General features: G+C 51.3%; 1 protein-coding gene and 1 pseudogene across 1 annotated transcript; both read left to right on the top strand.

The window, feature by feature from the left end:
• The first annotated feature begins 2,251 nt into the window (after positions 1-2,251).
• On the top strand, positions 2,252-10,671 carry TRIB1 (tribbles pseudokinase 1). The gene is made up of 3 exons (XM_024572333.4): positions 2,252-3,494; positions 5,591-5,883; positions 8,305-10,671. The coding sequence occupies exons 1-3, from the start codon at positions 3,135-3,137 to the stop codon at positions 8,768-8,770; spliced, it is 1,119 nt and encodes a 372-aa protein (XP_024428101.2). The 5' UTR covers positions 2,252-3,134; the 3' UTR covers positions 8,771-10,671.
• A 1,980-nt stretch (positions 10,672-12,651) lies between these two features.
• Positions 12,652-13,323, top strand: LOC112315758 (claudin domain-containing protein 1 pseudogene; annotated as a pseudogene).
• Positions 13,324-17,845: the final 4,522 nt, after the last annotated feature.

Genomic DNA, 17,845 nt, shown 5'->3' with positions numbered 1-17,845 from the left:
CAGCTCTTCTCAGGTGAGGTGATTTTCCAAAATAGCTCCCCAAAGACACTCCAGCAGCTGGGGAGACTAAATCCTTCAGTTCTGGGGTGGGGGGTGGGGAGAATGTCACAGCACATGGCAACAGCCATACAAAGGGGCTGTCCAGAGGGGCTGGGGCCACAGAGGCGGCACAGCTAGTGCCCGAAGCAGAGAGAGAAAGGAAGAAGTAGCCACTACCCTCTTTTCCTCTCACTCTACCATCTCCCTCCAGGGTTTCCCACTGGGCCAGCTGGGCTGGAAGCCAATGGGTAAGAAAACACAAGAAAGTTTTTACGAGGGGCAGCTCCAGGGAGCTGAGCAGGCAAAGGCAGGGGATGGTTCTGACAACAAACAGGTCTAAGATGGATACAGTGACCCACCGGCTGTGGGGGACAGGAGAAAGGCAGGTTCCAGGGGAAATGACTGTCAGGGACTCTGGTGCCAGGGGTCTGTGTTGGTGACGCCTCTGTCTCAGAAGCGGCAGTGAAGGAGGTGCACACCTTGGAGGAAGATGCTGATGAACCATGCTGAGCCTGGCATCCAAGTGTAGATGTGAAGCTGGCAGCTCAGTGGGCCCTAAAGACTGGCACAAAATGAAAGACTGGAAACCCTGGGTGGGCTCTCTCCTCGCCACAGGACTAGGGGCAACCTCCTCAGCATGGCTTTGGAGCCTTTTACATTTTCCCAAAGGATGTTCCCTGCTTCCCTTGCAGCCACCCTGGCCTCTTTGCATCAGCCCTGCCCTTGCCTACATCCCTAGCCACCCACCATTCCTACCCTCCCTGGGCAACAATCTCACCATCCACACATCCCCCAGGTCAAATGTTCTCTAGACGGAGTCCTCCCTAACTCCTGTTCTCCTTACAGGTTGTAATCTCTCCTTTGAGTCCCCACCAGCAAGCACCACCACTTACTAGAGAATTGACCACAGCGAGTGACTTAATCTTTTCAGGCTTTTCTTCTGTGAAATGGGGCAAAAAATAACCCCACAGCGTGGTTGTAACACTGAGGTTAAGTAATATGTGTAAAGTGCCTAACACATTAGGCACTTTAATCTTAGCTATTAGCATTATTTTAGTTCTCATCTCTTAATCCCCCAGCGTCTAGCCCTTAGTAGATGCTTGATTAGTGGTTGTTGAATGAATGGAGACAAAAGGATTTATCCTTGGGTGTTGACCTGGTTTTAGACAACGTGCAGGGACCCTCTGATAATAGTTCGATATGTTGGATGTCCAAGGACTCCAAAATTACCTGATTTTCTCATGAAAGAAAATGAGATTCTAAGGTGGGTTTTTTTTTCCTTTCTTTTTTTTCATGGAGCTTTGGGCAGGGTCTGGCACACATTTCGTGCTCACCCAAATCACATTGCAGGAATGCACGCACACAAGATTTGCAGGGTTGCCCCTGTGTAGCCAGTATCATTCTGTGGCCAGAATGACTTCTCCATCCCTAGGCGCCCGCCAGGGAACCGGGACTGGCACCTGGGCCCCAAACCCTGTTGTGTTGGCTGGGGAGGAGGTAGGAATCCGGCGGCGGCCACGTGGGCCCCTTCCGCCTTCTCCCCACATCCTTTGTTTCCCACCGGCCGCGGCTCAGGAAGCTCTTTCTGCGAGTCACCGCGAAGGGGCGGCCAGGGAGCCTGGAGAAGCTATTTCCGTGCAATCCGGGCAGGCGGCAGGCGCGGGAGGGGCGTGGAGGTGGAGGCAGCGCAGAAGGCCCAGTGTTTGCTTTTATTTCATCCAACAGAAGGTTCTATTTGTGGAAGCGAACAGACGCTGGGGATTAGAACTGGGAGGGGGCAGGAAAAGGAAAAAAAAGCCACATCCACCACCACGCACAGGTCTTCCCCGGAACTGCCGCGTGGGGGTGAATGACTGGTTCTGGAATTCATCACCTTTCCTATCCTCCCTTCCTCTCGCTGTACCCGGGCCTCGGCGGCGCCCACGGTTCCAACCGTTGGTCTTAGGCTCGGGGGGGGGGGGGGGTGGTGGGGATCCCCGGGGCGAAAGACTTAACCACGGAGCAGCTAGCTGCGGGTGCACACAACCGCGGTGCGCGCTCCCGCAGACCTTTGTGCTAGGTGTGAATGGAGAGCGTGTACCAATCCGCGTTGCTTCCTCCCCGAGGCCCCGCCCCTCCCTGCCCGCCCACTTCCCTGGGGACCCTGACGTCACGGCAACTTTTCCTCCGCCCCCTCCTTCGGCTAGAGTGTGCGCTGCCTCCTGCCCAGCCCAGCCCAGCCCCGGAGGCGAGTGCGCGCCCCAGCCAGCCCAGACGCACCACCTGCGCTAGAGCGCGCGCTACCCAGAGCATCCCCGGGGCTCGGGCCACCCCTAGCGCCCCCGCGGACCCAGCTCCACCTCTACTCCCCCCGCAGCCTCCCCCTCAGCTCCGGTGATTGCTTGCTGGCGGCAAGGCCCGAGTCGTCGTAGCCACCTCATTGCACAACCCGGCTTCCCAACTGTTTACACAGCCCGGCCTGTGAGTGTGTGTGTATACAGCGTGAGTCACCGGGAGGCGGAGGAGGTGGAGGAAAAGGAGAAGGAGGAGTGCACTGTCTGGGATCTGTACGCGCACACACTCACTCACACTCAGTCACTCTCTCTGAGTGCATCTCGTTCGCTCACACACACGCCGGGAGCTCCGGAGCGCGTAGGATCCCAAGCTCCACTGAAAAGTTGCTCCGGCTTTCGCTCCGGACTTCTTGCTTTGGGAAGCGCATTTGATTTGCGTTCTGAGGAGCCTGCAGGATCCTGTCTTCGCAGCTCGGGACCTCGGGAACGCCGGCCGCCGCCGCTTTTGGCTCTGAGACTGCCGGCAGCCTTGACAACAATAGCGGCGGTCGCTCCCAGCGAGGCGCACCGAGCCGGTGTCTGCGAGAATCCGAAGATCCCAGACGGCCTCCGCCCCCCAGACGCACGGCCAGAGTGGTCCCTGTGTGCCACCAGAGCGCTTAGGAACGGGCTCCTGCTTTGCCCCCTGTGGGGGCCGAGCCCAGCTCTGTCTGCAAACTCCTCGAGGGCTGGAGTAAGTCGCGGCGCCCACGCCGAGCCCACAGCGTCTCCCGAGCGGATCCCAGGACGTACAAAGCCGGGACCATCCCGTCCCGGGGCGGGATGCGGGTCGGTCCCGTGCGCTCTGCCATGAGCGGCGCCTCGCAGCCCCGTGGCCCGACCTTGCTGCTCCCGGCCTCCCGGGGCGCCCCGGCCAAACGCCTACTGGACGCAGACGACCCCGCGGCCGTGGCGGCCAAGTGCCTGCGCCTCTCTGAGTGCTCCAACCCACCAGACTACCTCAGCCCTCCTGGTTCTCCCTGCAGTCCTCAGCCTCCTCCCGCCGCGCCGGGGTCTGGCGACGGCTCCGGGACCTCGCCGGGGCCCAGCCGTATCGCCGACTACCTACTGCTGCCCCTGGCTGAGCGCGAGCATGTGTCCCGGGCGCTGTGCATCCACACGGGCCGCGAGCTGCGCTGCAAGGTAGGCGCCCGGAGGTTGGAGCGTGGGGGTTAGTGGGGGATGCGGTAGCAGGCAGAGGTGCTTGGGGTCTCACCCACCAGCGCCTGGGAGGTCGAAGGTGCCACCAACGCTTGAGTTTGGGTCATGGTGGATAAGTGACTTGAGCCGGGCGAGGCAGCTTTGGACCAGGTTTACACTTTGGGGGGATTGAGGGGATCCCCATGGACTGATACAATGGAGAGGGGTCGGCAGTCCAGAGGAAGTGCAGTGTTCAGTTGCTTTCTCTCTGCAGTCTTTTCTTAGCGCCCAGTGCAGTGTGTGGCGTTCCATATAAGTTATGGAATTGAAATGGATTCCTGGGCCATGCCATTCCCCTTCTCTCACTCTCCTCGCTCCCCCCGCTTCTGTCCTGGAAGGACGCCCTGCAGCGGGTGCCTCCTTGGAGCTTCCAGCAGCCGGCAGCTCCCTTGCCCGGGTTTCAAGGCACCCGGGCCCAGCTGCCAGTGTCGGGCCCCGGTCCTGGGGATTCCAGCTTGAACCCGCACTGGGACGAGAACCCCGTTCTCCCTAGAGAAGAGAGAGAATTCTGAGGGGCCCTTCCAGCGGGGGGCTGGGGAGGGTTGCCCAGAGTAGAAATGTTGGAAAGCCCACACCGGCTAGGATTCCTCGCTTCCAGTCCTGTCTTTGTTTTCCGGCCAGCGATTTTTTTTTTCTTCTTAACCTAAGGGATTTCCATCCAGGAGATACAACTCCTAGAAACCGGATCCTCCGCGTGCTCTCGCAGCGCCCTTAGACACAGACGGTTCCTACAGCCCACCCTTTGCGAACCTCACACCCCCGCCTCAGACATCCCTGAGAACCCTCTGGGTTTCTCCTTTTCGCCCGAAGGATGGGGTCACCCCTGTTAAAGTCGCTCTTGGGTTTCCGCAACTCACCTGACTCCCCCCACCCCACGCCGACTCTCCTGGGCTTGTTGCTGCCACCTAGTGTCCAACCTGAATGAAATTTCATGCTCAAGCCCATTTGAAAGGGGGGGTGGGGGACATCTTTTCCTCTCGCAGGCTGCGGGGGCCACGAGCTGTTTTGGGAAGGGTATGTGTGTGCGGTGGGGTGCATGGCGTGGGAGGGGGGCAGCAGAGAGGTTTCTCTAGCTGGTGGCAGAGCAGCCAGGCCTCAGAGGTGGGGTGGGTCTGGCCATTGTGCAACCCCTTCCAGTTCCTCTGAGCAGATAATAGCTGAATCCAGATGGTGACAGTCCGTGTGTCACCGTTTCCAGTTGAGTCCTAGGATATGAGTAACCAAGCCAAACAAAAGGCTCTTAAAGCGACCAGCCAGCCTTTTGGAGGAGATACTACCCATTTCCTGGGTGAAGGTGGAGGGGGGAGTAGAGGGGTGTGGAGAGATAAAAACAAATGGGGTAAAAAAAAAAAGAAAAAAAAAACCCTATGAAGAGGATCCCATATCCCGCCTGGGAGAATTTTCACTCAAGGCTGCTTATGCCTGAGCCAGACGGTTGGCAGGTTGCTTAAGGCTGCGTAGTCACAGTCTTCTTCCTCCGAGTCATCAGTGCTTCTGACTAATGTCAGACCTGCTGGTTCTCCAGTCCCTGCTTCCACTTGGAGGCTGCAGGCTCCACAGTCAGCGCCTTTTCTGGGCTGAGCACTTTGGGTTTGCAGGAGGCCATGCATTTTCAGAGCCTTCTTTTCAGTTCCTGGAGACCGCCCCCGGGGGGCAGGGGAGGCTACTATCAGCCACCTGGTGCGGGACATCGCCTGCCAACAAGGAAGGGCCACAGAAGGTGGGGACTTGGGGGCTTAGCTCTCAGGAGCTGAGGGCCTCATGGAAGGTGAGAGTGTATAAAGAAGGCAGTTCTTTTGAACCTTCCATATGGTAACCTGTTGGGTATTGGCTAGCCCAGAGCCCTGGATGTTGCTGGTATGGGGTGTTAGGGACAGCCCGGTTGCATAAGGTGGGGCAGCAGAGATAAGGGGGGGGGGTAAATGAATGGATCCTACCATCAACCAAAGCCCAAAGATTGAGAACTGCAGCCCAGCCTGGGATTTTGGAAGTGGCCTCTGCTTTTCTTGTGTCCTAAGTGGGTCACCTTCTCTCTGCAGGTGTTCCCCATTAAACACTACCAGGACAAAATCAGGCCTTACATCCAGCTGCCGTCACACAGAAACATCACTGGCATCGTGGAAGTGATCCTCGGGGAAACCAAGGCCTATGTCTTCTTTGAGAAGGACTTTGGTGACATGCACTCCTACGTGCGAAGCCGGAAGAGGCTGCGGGAAGAGGAGGCTTCCCGGCTCTTCAAGCAGATTGTCTCTGCCGTTGCCCACTGTCACCAGTCGGCCATTGTGCTGGGGGACCTGAAGCTTAGGAAATTCGTCTTCTCCACGGAGGAGAGGTGAGCAGCCTCCTCAGCCCCTCCTGTGTCCTTTTGGAACCAAAACGAAGGTGCAGGTTGAGCAGCTGGGTACAGTGGTATGGTTCAAAACCACACCAAGGGCTCAGCCGTCCTAGTTAGTTTTCAGAAGTGCTGTCCTGAGGAGCCCTGGCCAAGGTTGGCTTATTCTGCACTCTTGTGGATGTGGCTTGGGGACACCTTGGTGCTTTTGGGGGATGTCAGGTGATGACAGGAAGCCCTCCTCATTTCCACCCCAGGATCAGGTTTATTCTCCATTGTTTTCAGAAAGGTCATTTCTTCCAGGGTGCAAATGTCAACCTGCCTTTCACAACCTTGACTCCCAGAGGAAGTTTTTAAATCCTTGTTTTCACTGAGTGGGTGGTTTTTTTTTTTTTTTTTTTTTTTTTTTTTTTTTTTTTTGTACCTAGAATGTATAACTGAGCTCCCTTTGCATAATTCTGCCCTCCTCTACACCACATTCCTGTTCCATCTCAGGCTTGGCCCCTAATATTTTCTTCACATTCTCCAGTGACTTTTTTGGACATCTTATTTGGCTACATATTCAGAAAATAGCCACACTGCATAATAAATGGAAGTTGGCAGGAATCAGTTGCTAAATATAGATCACAGCTTACCTCATAAAGGACAAGATGCGCTTGATAAGAGAATAATGAGACCTTAAGATTCAGAACTGAGGTTTCAGACAAGAGAATTCAGGAAGCTGCAGGAGATAAACCTTACCTGATTTCAAGAGGTGGGCCACATCCCTTGTGAATTAAAAGCAGTATTATTTTAGAATTGTAGAGGTAGCTGTGAGTTACTTGGTTGTAGCTGTATATGCAAGGCTGACCCCCCCGCCCCTCCCTGTACTTTTTCACCCTTAACTCCAATTCCTTTGAAAAAGAACCGGGTTGAGTTTCCAGAAAGCATGGTTTTGTATCTGACCTTGCAATAATTATTGGAACATACTGATTAGCAAAGACAAGCAAAGTGTTTGCAATGGAGAAGTTTCTAATTCCTGGCACATGCTCCTTTGATATGGTGATGTATTTTCTGAAACATGCCTTTCACACCTCCTTACGAGCTTTTGAAATCCGCATTGCACAGGCGAATGTCATGTGCGTGAAGTTTGGCAACCCGAGGGTTAAGCAATGGCAAGCTGACGCTAGCGTGTAACCAGCACAGGTGCAGGGTTTTAGTGCTACAGCAGCCAATCAGGGGTGGACAGTGTGGGTTGAGTCATATTTTCCGTTTACAGAACCAATGGGTATTTTACATAACGACGGGAGGTCAGGCTGAGGACATACTGAAGTTAGCACATGCATACTACACTCCAGGGAACAGGAAGGCAGGAAGATTAAACAAAAAACAAACAAAAAAAACCCCAGCCAGACCTTTGAGAGGAAAAGGAATTGACCCATTAGCCAGCACCAAATGTTTGCGTTTAACTTCACAAGTGACTTACTGAAACAGGGCTATTTCTGAGAAGCAGAGAGGGGCTCGGGCTGCCACCAGAGAGCAGAGGTTTCCCATGTGGGTCCAAGAGACCTGGGTGGCTGGGTCTGGATAAGGAGGCTCCTGCAGCTTCATAACGGAGCCTTTGACTAAAGATTTTCAGCATTCAGTTGTTACCTGAACAGATATGTACTCCCCATGGAGAGTACACATGCACAGGTGTTACTATTCCGTGTATGTGGGTGTTTTAGGACCCCTGCATCTTTCAAATCCAGCAGCCGCCTTTGTTTGCTGATAGGACCTTTCTGTCCAGGCTAAGCGTTCTTTGCAATTAAACACCTCAGTGAATGCAATGGGCCTTCCTTGCAATTTCCCCATCACAACGACCACGGTCTGGGCCCAGGTAGATAGACTTCCCCCCGTGTGTGTGTATCAGTGTAAGTAGGAGGGTTGACAACCTGTGCGGTAATAATAGTGACTTCACGTTCCCTCCTCTGTAACGCAAAGTGTGGGTCCAGTAGCCCTGGCTGCCGTGGTGTGCTAAGTTCTGCAGCTTGTAGGATGTTCGGGCCCCCCCTAAAGAACAGAATATATTGCTCTTCTCTGATAGCTTCTGTAGAAGATGTCAGCATTCCCCAGAGACCAGCTCTCACCTCCACAATGCGCACTTCGTACGTTGTGTACGCCCCGTCAGGAGATTTCTTCTTCCCTCTAGCGTAATGAATAGTATGTGGGGCTTTGCATCATACGCTCCGTCCCAGGAGCTCTCTCCACACTTCTCAAATGTTTCTTGCAGTCTGTATTGGTTTGTGGAACCCTGAATCCGGTGGTTGCAGGGCACTGTTTGCCGGGTGAAGGGGTAAATGGCATTTCTTGGGCCTCGGCGGGGAGCGCCTGTTATGGAGAAGACTTTGTGTTTCTCATAGCAGCTGATCTGGAAGTAACGGCTTGTTCCCTCTCCTGCAGAACCCAGCTCAGACTGGAAAGTCTGGAAGACACCCACATAATCAAGGGGGAAGACGACGCCCTGTCGGACAAACACGGCTGCCCAGCCTATGTGAGCCCTGAGATTCTGAACACCACCGGGACCTACTCCGGAAAGGCGGCGGATGTTTGGAGCCTTGGGGTGATGCTCTACACCCTTTTGGTGGGACGCTACCCCTTCCATGACTCAGACCCCAGTGCCCTGTTCTCCAAGATCCGGCGGGGACAGTTCTGCATTCCTGACCACATTTCCCCCAAAGCCAGGTGCCTCATTCGCAGCCTCCTGAGGCGGGAGCCTTCCGAGAGACTCACTGCTCCTGAGATCTTACTCCATCCCTGGTTTGAGTCCGTCTTGGAACCTGGGTACATCGACTCAGAAATGGGAACTTCAGACCAGATTGTCCCAGAGTACCAGGAGGACAGTGACGTTAGTTCCTTCTTCTGCTAATCCCAGAAACCTCAGAAACCTCATAATTCTCACACATGGCATTTCCTTTCCAAAGATGGACAGGCCTTTCAACGTGGTGCCAGCCAGATATGTGATGGCGTAAAGACTGCCGCTGCTGAACTCAACAGGGCGCCCCTCTGACTGGCTGTGATGAGTGACTGCATTGGTGTGAGCAGCGGGCACTCTGATTGGCTGCCCTGCAAAGCTGTTTCCCTTCTTCACAAGCCCTCGCCAACGACCTTTGTCAGATTCTGGGGAGTCTGCATCTTTTACAGGTGGCAAAGAGTATGGATACCCTACATCGTGTGGTCAAGTGCCATGAACATTCTAGAGGGAGAGGAAGTGAGTCGCGCACAATGGCATTTGGAGCAATAACCTATTTTAACAGGGTGATAAATAATTCGGGCCAATAAACCTGCCATCTTTGAACTTGTCCTTGGTAGCTAGACTTTCGCTCCCCTAGCTTCTCTAATTGGAGAGTTCTTTGTTTTTATTTTTATTTTTTGGTGTGGTTTAGCTCTCACCCTTTCTTCCCACACTTTTAGCAATGACTCTGCGCCTTCTGGGGGGCAGACTGTTTTAGGAACGTAGAAGCCTGCCTGCACCACGAACCCAGACTCTCCTCCATTTCCTGCCAAGACCTCATTTGCACTTAATGCCTTTCTCCTGACCTTGAAACGTCTCCCCTCTTCACCCTCAAAGTACTTACCAGCTAACAGTAGAAAAGTGTCACAAATGATTGGAACTCCTGGCTATTTCAGAACTCTGAGCTCAGACAGAGACTGAAGATCTTTTAAAATAATTGGATCACTTGGAGACAGTTAGCTTTTTCGGTTCTTCTCACCTATGTTAACATTTATCCTTTGTTTTTTTTCCCAAGACCATCTCAGGGTGGAGTGTTTTTGTCTAAGAGGAGAAAGATATGGAGTCTCTCCACTCCCCTCTCCCAAGAGCAAATGTTAAACTCCAGAGAAAGTGAGTTTTGGATGGTTCTCAGACCAGGTTCCAGAATTACACTTGAACGCTGCCGTGGCAAGGTGTGCCCTCGGTACTGTGTGTGTGTCTGCAGTTTTGCATGATGGGTTGTCGGTATTTCAAATGTGGTGTGAACACATCTGAATAATCAGCATCTGGAGGAAATAGCAAACCCCAAATCTTTGAAGTCAGTAGGGACTTTAAAAGTCTTCTAGTCCTACTTTTCTTCCTGCCACCTTCCAATGCAGAAATCCCCCCTTCACCTTCTTTTACAGCTGGGAATCCAGTCTCTGTTTGAATGCTTCCAGAGACGGGAACTCACTCCCTACAGAAGAGAGAGCTTAGCAGAGAAACTGCAACCTGCATTGCAAAACAAGTACAGGCGACGTACCAGTCAGTGTCCCCGACAGGACTGAAATCAGGTGGTGAAACGGGTAAATCAAACATACTGTATTTTTGAGAAATGACGCAGAAATGGGCAGTCATCCTTAAGGGCTACGCCTAGGCAAACTACTAACATGGATTGGTAAGAATGCCGTGTATACCTCATGTACTGTGTACTTTGTATATATTACCTTTTATACATACGTTCGATACGTTTTGTTGTTTTGGCTCTGAAGCTTGTTTTGTTGTCTGTGTCTGTCTGAATAACCTGCGTGTCTAAAGCCACGTGAAATGTGAATGATTATGGGCAATAGTACCTTGACAGAATCATGGGACTCGGAGAAGAGGGAGGACAGAGGCCTCTGTTGCACTCACGCTCTCGTGGTTGTTCGACTGTTGTATCTGTGATACGTTACCCGGCTGAGGAGTCCTGCCGGGACAGCTAGAAACACTAGATCCTTCCTGTACATGTGTATATATGTGGAGAGTGAGATGGCTGTTTTTGACTTGTAGAGAAATTTTAATAAATCTGATTTCATAAATCGGCGCAGTGAATTTCTTCTGAGTCCAATCCGCCTTTGCCTCGTATGAGATGCTGGGGGAGGCGAAGGTCTAGCCTCAGGGCTTGGAATCTCACGGGGGAGAGAAGTCAGCAGTTGGTGATGATTATATGTGACTATTATATATGACTTTTGACAGAGCCCATTCCCTTTTTCCATTGAAGTGGGCAAATTCATTTTGATGGGTGAAGCCGATTTGGCGAAATCAGGTTGGCGAGGGCCATGGGTTGAATTTAGTCAAGATGCATTTGAAGAGGAGCATATATCGATAAGCCTTGGGTTGTAAGAATTCATCTGGTCTTTTTTAGATCAGGGACCCTTGAGAATTTGATGAAAGCTATGGCCACTTGTCAGAAAAATGTATATACGTGCATCCAACAGAATTCTGCTGTAATTTCAGATGTCCGCATATGTCCCTGAAGGCATCCCAGGCTTCTTGTTGAGAACTACCTTCTCCCCAACCATTACACTTACTTAAAATAGCTGATTGAGGCCTTTTCTTTTTTACTTCTGTAAGTAAAACTGGAAATAAAACTAAAGACATTTTTAAATCACAAAGGTAGAGAAAGGATTTTGATTTCATTAAGTTTATAGCTTCACTGTTAGACTATTCTAAATGAAGTCAATTAGCATCTAGAGTGATTTGTTTTTCAAACTTTATATTGTAAAGTGTGACAGATATAAAGGAAAAAAATGCACATATAAGGGTAAAGCTCTGAATTTTCACAGACCGAACACACTGGCTTAAGGAGCAGCCAGGTCAAGGAAACAAAACCAGGCAAGGACCCCAGGAGCCCCTTCTGCCCCTTTGCGTCCCCACCAGACAGCTCTTCCAAGGGTTATCACCATGGGGCAGAATTTTCGCTCTTCAGTTTCCACTGTAGAAATTAGAATGAGGGCTAAGTCATCAACGTTAGGCTTAAACGAAGAGGCAGACAGAAGTGACAGGTGACACAACCACCCTTTTCTAGGACTCAGGCTGAGATCACCCAGGAACGCAGACCAACATATGGCACCAACTAAGTGCTACACAGGCCTCGTGACTTGGGGCCTTGAGAAATGGAAAGACGCATCAGGAGAATGTGGGAAATGGCCGAATGCCCGGGTGATTTAGAAATGGAGAAGCTGGAGATTGGTCCAGGCCCATCCCATGAATAAGACCCTGAAGACCCTAAATACCTGGGGCAGCCTCAGTCTCAGAACCTACACTACAGTGTCTCCCTGCTCCAAGGAGCCCGGACGAGACTCAGCAAGCATAACCCCTTGTGCATACAGCTGGCCAATGCTCTGGACTTCGTGCAGCTTCTTAATCTAAGGATTTCAAAACACTTTGCCAGCAATTAAGGTTACAACACCTCTTTGTACTGTTGTTACATGCACTAATGGAGAGAAATATGGGTCAAGATTGGCTGGAACGCCATGTGATGCCACAAATCCATATATTTAATCTCTTTGAAGACTGGAACAAATCTGGGGCAGGCACAACCACTGAGATGGGATGAAAATGGTGAGCTAAAAGCGCTGGCTAAGTAGCTGATCACTTTCATTTTCCCTTGTGTCCCCCACGTACTTGTCATTAGCGTAATGCAAGTAATATACCAACCTTTTATTCATACTGTACTTTCTAGAAGTTTCCCTCCCTCCGCTTCCTCTCACCCTCACAAGAGTCAAGTGAATCAACCAAATCAAATATTATTTGCTCCCTTTTATAGATGAGAAAATGGAGGCTCAAGTGTTTTTCACTTGCCTCTCGGGAATAAACAGCTGGGACTGGGGACATGAACTTGGGTCTTTGGACTCCTTGCCCAAGGTTGTTTCTGCCTCTGCTCCACCACAACAAATCTGGGGAGACTGGGGACTGGAAGGTGGAGCAGGAGGATGGGCGAGCTGTTGGGATGCCAGAATGCGTAACCATTTTTGCTACAGTGTTTGTAATCGCTGTGTGTTTACTTCCGCCATTGTATGGCAGCCTCAATTGGCACAGACTTCGGGTATGAGTATCAAAGTCCCGTTCCAGACAATTCCAGCGATTTGAACAAAAGCATCTGGAATAACTTCGCTGTGATGAGGCAGATGAAAAGGCTTATAATGATGCACTTGTTGAATGCAACGGCCCAGTGGGATTGTGGAGGCGGTGTTTCTCTATACCCCCAAACATGCATTGGAACAACCAAGAAAGGACAGAGTCTTCTGATGTGGTCACAAGATGTATGAGTTTCACACTAAGTGAGCAGCTCAGGGAGAAATTTGTTGATCCTGGAAATCGCAGTAGTGGGGTCGATCTGCTTCGGACCTGTCTGTGGCATTGCTAGTTCCTTTCACCTTGTCTTAGTCTAGGATCGATGTGCTTTGGAGCTTTGATTGAACTTTGGTCTGGAGTCTCAGCAGTTCATATCCCACCTTGGCCACGGCCGCTCTCTGTCTCCCTGCCGCTCGTGTACACTGGACTCAGCGGGTTGCTATGGTGCTGGAATTGAACCGCTCCGCCAGAAACTAGCGCTGCCAGAGAATGTGTCCCATGAATTTCGATGGTCCTTCCGCCTGGCTTGCGACTCAGCTTCTGCTGCCTTCCTTTGGAAAGAGCACACCAACCAGAAAGAGCACACCTTAGTGAAGGCATATCGTCTGGCATGATTGGGAAGCTGGATGTTCTGCAATCGCCATTTTTCAAATTTTTAATTAATTAATTTCTCACCTGAAGACTTTTTTGTTTCATTGCTTTTAGAGAGAGAGGAAGGGAGAAAGGAAGGGAGAGAGTTAGAAACATCAGTGTGAGAGATAAACATTGATTGGTTGCCTCCCGTACATACCCAGACTGGGGATTGTATGTGCGTGGACTAGGGATCATGCCCCAAGCTACGCATGCGCCCTGCCTGGGAATCGAACCCATGACCTTTTGGCTAGGAGACAACACTACAACCAACTGCACCACACCAGCCAGGGCAAATTTTTTTAAAAAATTTTTTTACAAGTAATATTTTCCCTTATCTCTCCCTGCCTTCAGTTGTTTTTAAACTTTTTTTTTGAGGATATATCATTTTATCTTGAAAATCCATTTTATTTATTCACACAGTTGTTTTTATTACTACTGAAATGTATATGCAAACAAACAAATCTAAGGTCAGAGTCCAGACATAAAGAAATGGGCATGTACTTGGCACAAATTTGTGAAAGATAACCGATAGTGGACACGGACCCAGTGCATGTCTCACTTTATCTTCCAGCGGCCCTGCACGGTGGGTACTTTGTTCCCATTTAATAGATGTGGATGCTGAGATCCAGAGCCTGGGTAGCTTGGCTAAGGTCACACAGCTAGTGAATAGCTGGGTTGGACTCCAACTCAGGCCTGTGTGACTCTAGACCTTTGCCCCTTCCAGTCCTGTGCTTTCTGCATTGGTCCAACATGCTAGGCCAGCAACACCCTGTCTCTTTTTTGGAGCAGCCGTGTTGCTGGGAGATTTTGAGCCAAGAAGTGCACAGCATGCTGGGATGGTCGATTCAGTCTATGATTCCTACTGGCTGAGATGGATCAGAATATGCTCATGGTACACTAAGGGCCACAGTAATTGCTTCACGTGAGTTAGCAAATGATTACCCCACAGCACCCTGTACAGAAGTATTGGTATCCTCTTTTTATAGATGAAGAGTCTGAGGTTCAGAGAGGGTAAGGGTTTTGCTTCAAATCACACAGCACAGGATTCACTTGCTAATTAACACGTCCAGGGCCTTTAACTGCTCAGACTTACTTAAGTCCCCTTGTTTTCAGAACTGGGCGGAGACTTCATCAGTGATTTTGTGATGCAGCGTGGGGTCCTGGAGCATTAGTGCGGAATAGGAGTGAGATCCAAATGAAGTCTGGAGTTCGATGAATACTAGCGAGCTATTGTTGGTTTCTCAGTTGTGACAAATGTCCCATGGGACATCAAAGGGTAACACTGGAGGAAACCGAATGAGGGATACAAGGGAACTCTCTATACTCTCTTCGCAACTTTTCTGTAAATCTAAAATTATTCCAAAACAGAAAGTTTATTGAAGTAAAAGGTTTACTTCCCACTTGCCCCATTCTCAACCAGGGGGAACCAGGGCTGAGATGGAGGAAGTCACAGCCAAACGGTGGCCAGGCCACTTCTGACCCAGCAACCTCGGGCCGGCCCCGGCTGCTCCCGCATCCTGGGTGTTGGCTGGTGTGTGGTGGGTGACCTTCTGGAATGTGTCCAGAGCCAAATGAGGAGAATGTGTCAGGACCGTATCTTGTCATAGGACATGGCATTTGGAAAAATGAGTTCCTAAGTCTGGCCTTTAGATCGGTGACTCCGCGAGTGCCTCTGTCAGTTCCCTCCTCCGGTCGTGGCTGTTGGTCAGCCGCCGCCCTGTGAGCCAGTCTGCGGGCTGTGCCATCCATTTATGAATTTGAATTCTGAGCCTCACTAGCTAGAAGGAGGCTTGAGAGCGAGTTGAGGAAAATATCCATGTGAGGAGTCTTGGCCTCAGGTTGAAGAGAAAGGAATGGGGAGGGGGTGGGAGGGAGGGGCAGGGCGGGGCTCAATCAGCTCCACACGGATTTCTCATCCCAATTCCAAGCAGAGGTTGTCTGACCTCTGGAAGGTGAAGAACCTCCAACTCTGCTCCCTTGGGGTCGGCAGCAGGGATCCCCACCTTCGTCTGTGGTGGGGCTGCTGCCTCCGAGGCCAGGAAGCAGGTAAGCCCACGCTCCCCATGCCATAGATGGGGAAGCCACACCTGAGACAGGGCTAAGGACAACCAACTCAGCAGCCAGCACTTGCTGTGTATTTGCAGCTTCTTCCTCCACAGCTGGAGTGACAGCTGCTTCCCGAGTGCCTGCTCATCAGCACCTTTCTCAGTCCTTCACTGGGCTTGTGAATTTGTGGGTGACATTTCACAGTTGGGCTTTCACCTGGAACACGCAGTGTGCGTCTTCGACACACTGCTGGACAGCCTGTGCCTAGAATGAGGCCAGAAAAGGAGTAATTAGAATGAATAGTGAGGATGATGGGAACCTACAGGTATTGTGTATTTAGAATTTGCCCAACAGTATGTTAGCACCTCGTCTGATTTTACAGTTCAGTACATGAAAGCCCAGAGAGGTTAAGTAACTTGCTCAGGATCACACAGCTAATAGATAGGATAGGAACGTGGGGCGTCTCACTCAAAAGGATGTGCTCTTAATGTGTGAGTGACCGGCTGCCCCACTTTGGCATCCATTTACCTTCTATATTTTATTGCCACAACTAAAGTCCTATCATGTCATGACCTCTCTTGGGGGAAAACACTTTACGTTTGACACTGTGGGGCTGGCAGTAGAGAGGAAAGAGCTTGACTTTCAGGACTGGAGAGTTCTGATCTGAAATCCCAGCTCTGCAGCTAACTAGCACTATGGCCCAGACAAGTCACGTGACCATTCCACCTCAGCTGCAATGATAAGGAGAAGGCAGTAGTAACATCTACCCTGAAGGCTGCCTCTGTGAGGATTCCACAAAGTAATCTGTGCCCCGGGCCTAGCCCGAGGTGCCTTGCGGCCTGCTCAAAATTTAGGCGAATTCCTTTGAGTGGGACTAACCCAGGCTGTGCAGTCAGGCAGACCTGGATTTGGAGCCCAGTCTAGCTCCTTATTTGCTCTGTGGTCTTAGGCAAGTGCACACCTGAACCTGAAGTCCTTGTCCGTGAAATGGGGATGGAACGAGAAGTGTTTGTAGGGCTGCGTAGTGGTAGGACTGCGGGCTTTGCAGCAGAGCAGGGCTGCAGCAGGACTGGTGAGGAAACTGCAGCTGCAGCTGTGATTAGCGTTCCTATCGTCTTTGTGCATTTCCCCTCCCTCCTGGTTTTCCCTGTTCTTCCCCTTCCTGCTTCCTAGCTTGTGGAGGTCAGAGGGTTGAGTGTGCTGGGGGACAGCTTGGAGGGGTGGGTCAATGGCAGGAGCCCGGCATCACCTGCTTTGCTGGGGTAGGGGTGGTAGGGCTGTGGACCTTGATATCTTAGGTGGTTCAGGTGAGCATCCTGCAGTCTAGCTTCTCAGACCGTGTCCAGCTGGCTGCCTCCTCCAATGTCTCAGGAACACCACAGGGCACAGGGTTCTTGAAATCGCCGGCCACAGACACCATCTTGATCCCCAAAGCAGAGGCCTCCTCAGGATCCCACAAGGAGAGCAGGGGTTTAACGGATGAATAACTGGACCTTTTCTGCTGAGGTGGCGAAGTGCTTAGTTTCCACCAGCAGGGTGATGGAGCGAGGAGCCTGGAATACAGAGGCCAGGGCTTGAAGAGGGGCTCTAGGGCTCACGGCTGGGGCCACTGACCTGCTTCAGCCTCAGCTGCCTTCTCTGTGAAATGGGCTTAGTTAAGATTCTCACTTCCTGAGACTGTGCAGTTTAAATAAGATCATACCTGTAAAACAATCCCACATGCCCGCCATGTACAAGACACCGAACAGGTGTGGGCTACCAGGAACCAGGGCCAGCGATGGTCCAAAGCAATGTCAGTCCATTAAATAAACGCTGACCAGTGTGTCTCACAAGTGTGTGTCTGGAGGGGTCTTCATGAGACGCAGGTTCTATTAGGCCGGGCAGGGGGATGGGGCCTGGAAATCTGCACTTCCAATAATTTTGTGGGTGATCCGATGTGGCTGGCCCTTCAGCTGCAATTAGAGCAGTGTGGGGTTGAAACCCATTTTCAGAGACCTGTTAAGTCTCAGTTAATTCCTGAAAGCAGGTATAAGTTGTGTAAATCTAGGAGAGGAGAGTGGAGAGGAACTAATGTTCGTGAGTAGCTGTTTGGCATGGGGTATGTTGAATGAAGTATCCCTTGGAATCCTTGAAGCATCTCTGAGGGGTGTTATCAACCCCATTGTACAGAAGGGGAAACAAAGCCTCAGATGTCAAGGGCTCAAGGTTACAAAGCTCAGTAAAGGGAGGGACTGGGGTAGGAACTTGGGTTTTCTTGCCTCCAATCCCTGCACCTCCCTCTGTACCTCCCAGGCAACAGCAGGAGCGTGAGAACATGGCTCAGACCATCCAAACAAGCCACTTCCTGTCTCTGGACCTCAGTTTCCCTGTGGGCACCAGTGGCCCAAGTGTCACTGGCCTGTAAGCTCCCTCCCTCCCCACCCTCGCGGCAGAAGAGTTCATTAGTCTGTGTGCTCT

The sequence above is a fragment of the Desmodus rotundus genome, chromosome 8 (genome assembly GCF_022682495.2).
Source record: "Desmodus rotundus isolate HL8 chromosome 8, HLdesRot8A.1, whole genome shotgun sequence".
NCBI classification, from domain to species: domain Eukaryota; kingdom Metazoa; phylum Chordata; class Mammalia; order Chiroptera; family Phyllostomidae; genus Desmodus; species Desmodus rotundus.
The sequence above is the reverse complement of the archived record's forward strand: the minus strand, read 5'-3'. Positions and strand labels throughout refer to the sequence as shown.

Bases quoted from the DNA above. Each gene is read 5' to 3' on its own strand.
- TRIB1 (XM_024572333.4), top strand. From the start codon at position 3,135: ATGCGGGTCGGTCCCGTGCGCTCTGCCATGAGCGGCGCCTCGCAGCCC. The intron at 3,495-5,590 runs GTAGGCGCCCGG...TTCTCTCTGCAG, and splicing joins GCCGCGAGCTGCGCTGCAAG to GTGTTCCCCATTAAACACTA. The intron at 5,884-8,304 runs GTGAGCAGCCTC...CCTCTCCTGCAG, and splicing joins GTCTTCTCCACGGAGGAGAG to AACCCAGCTCAGACTGGAAA.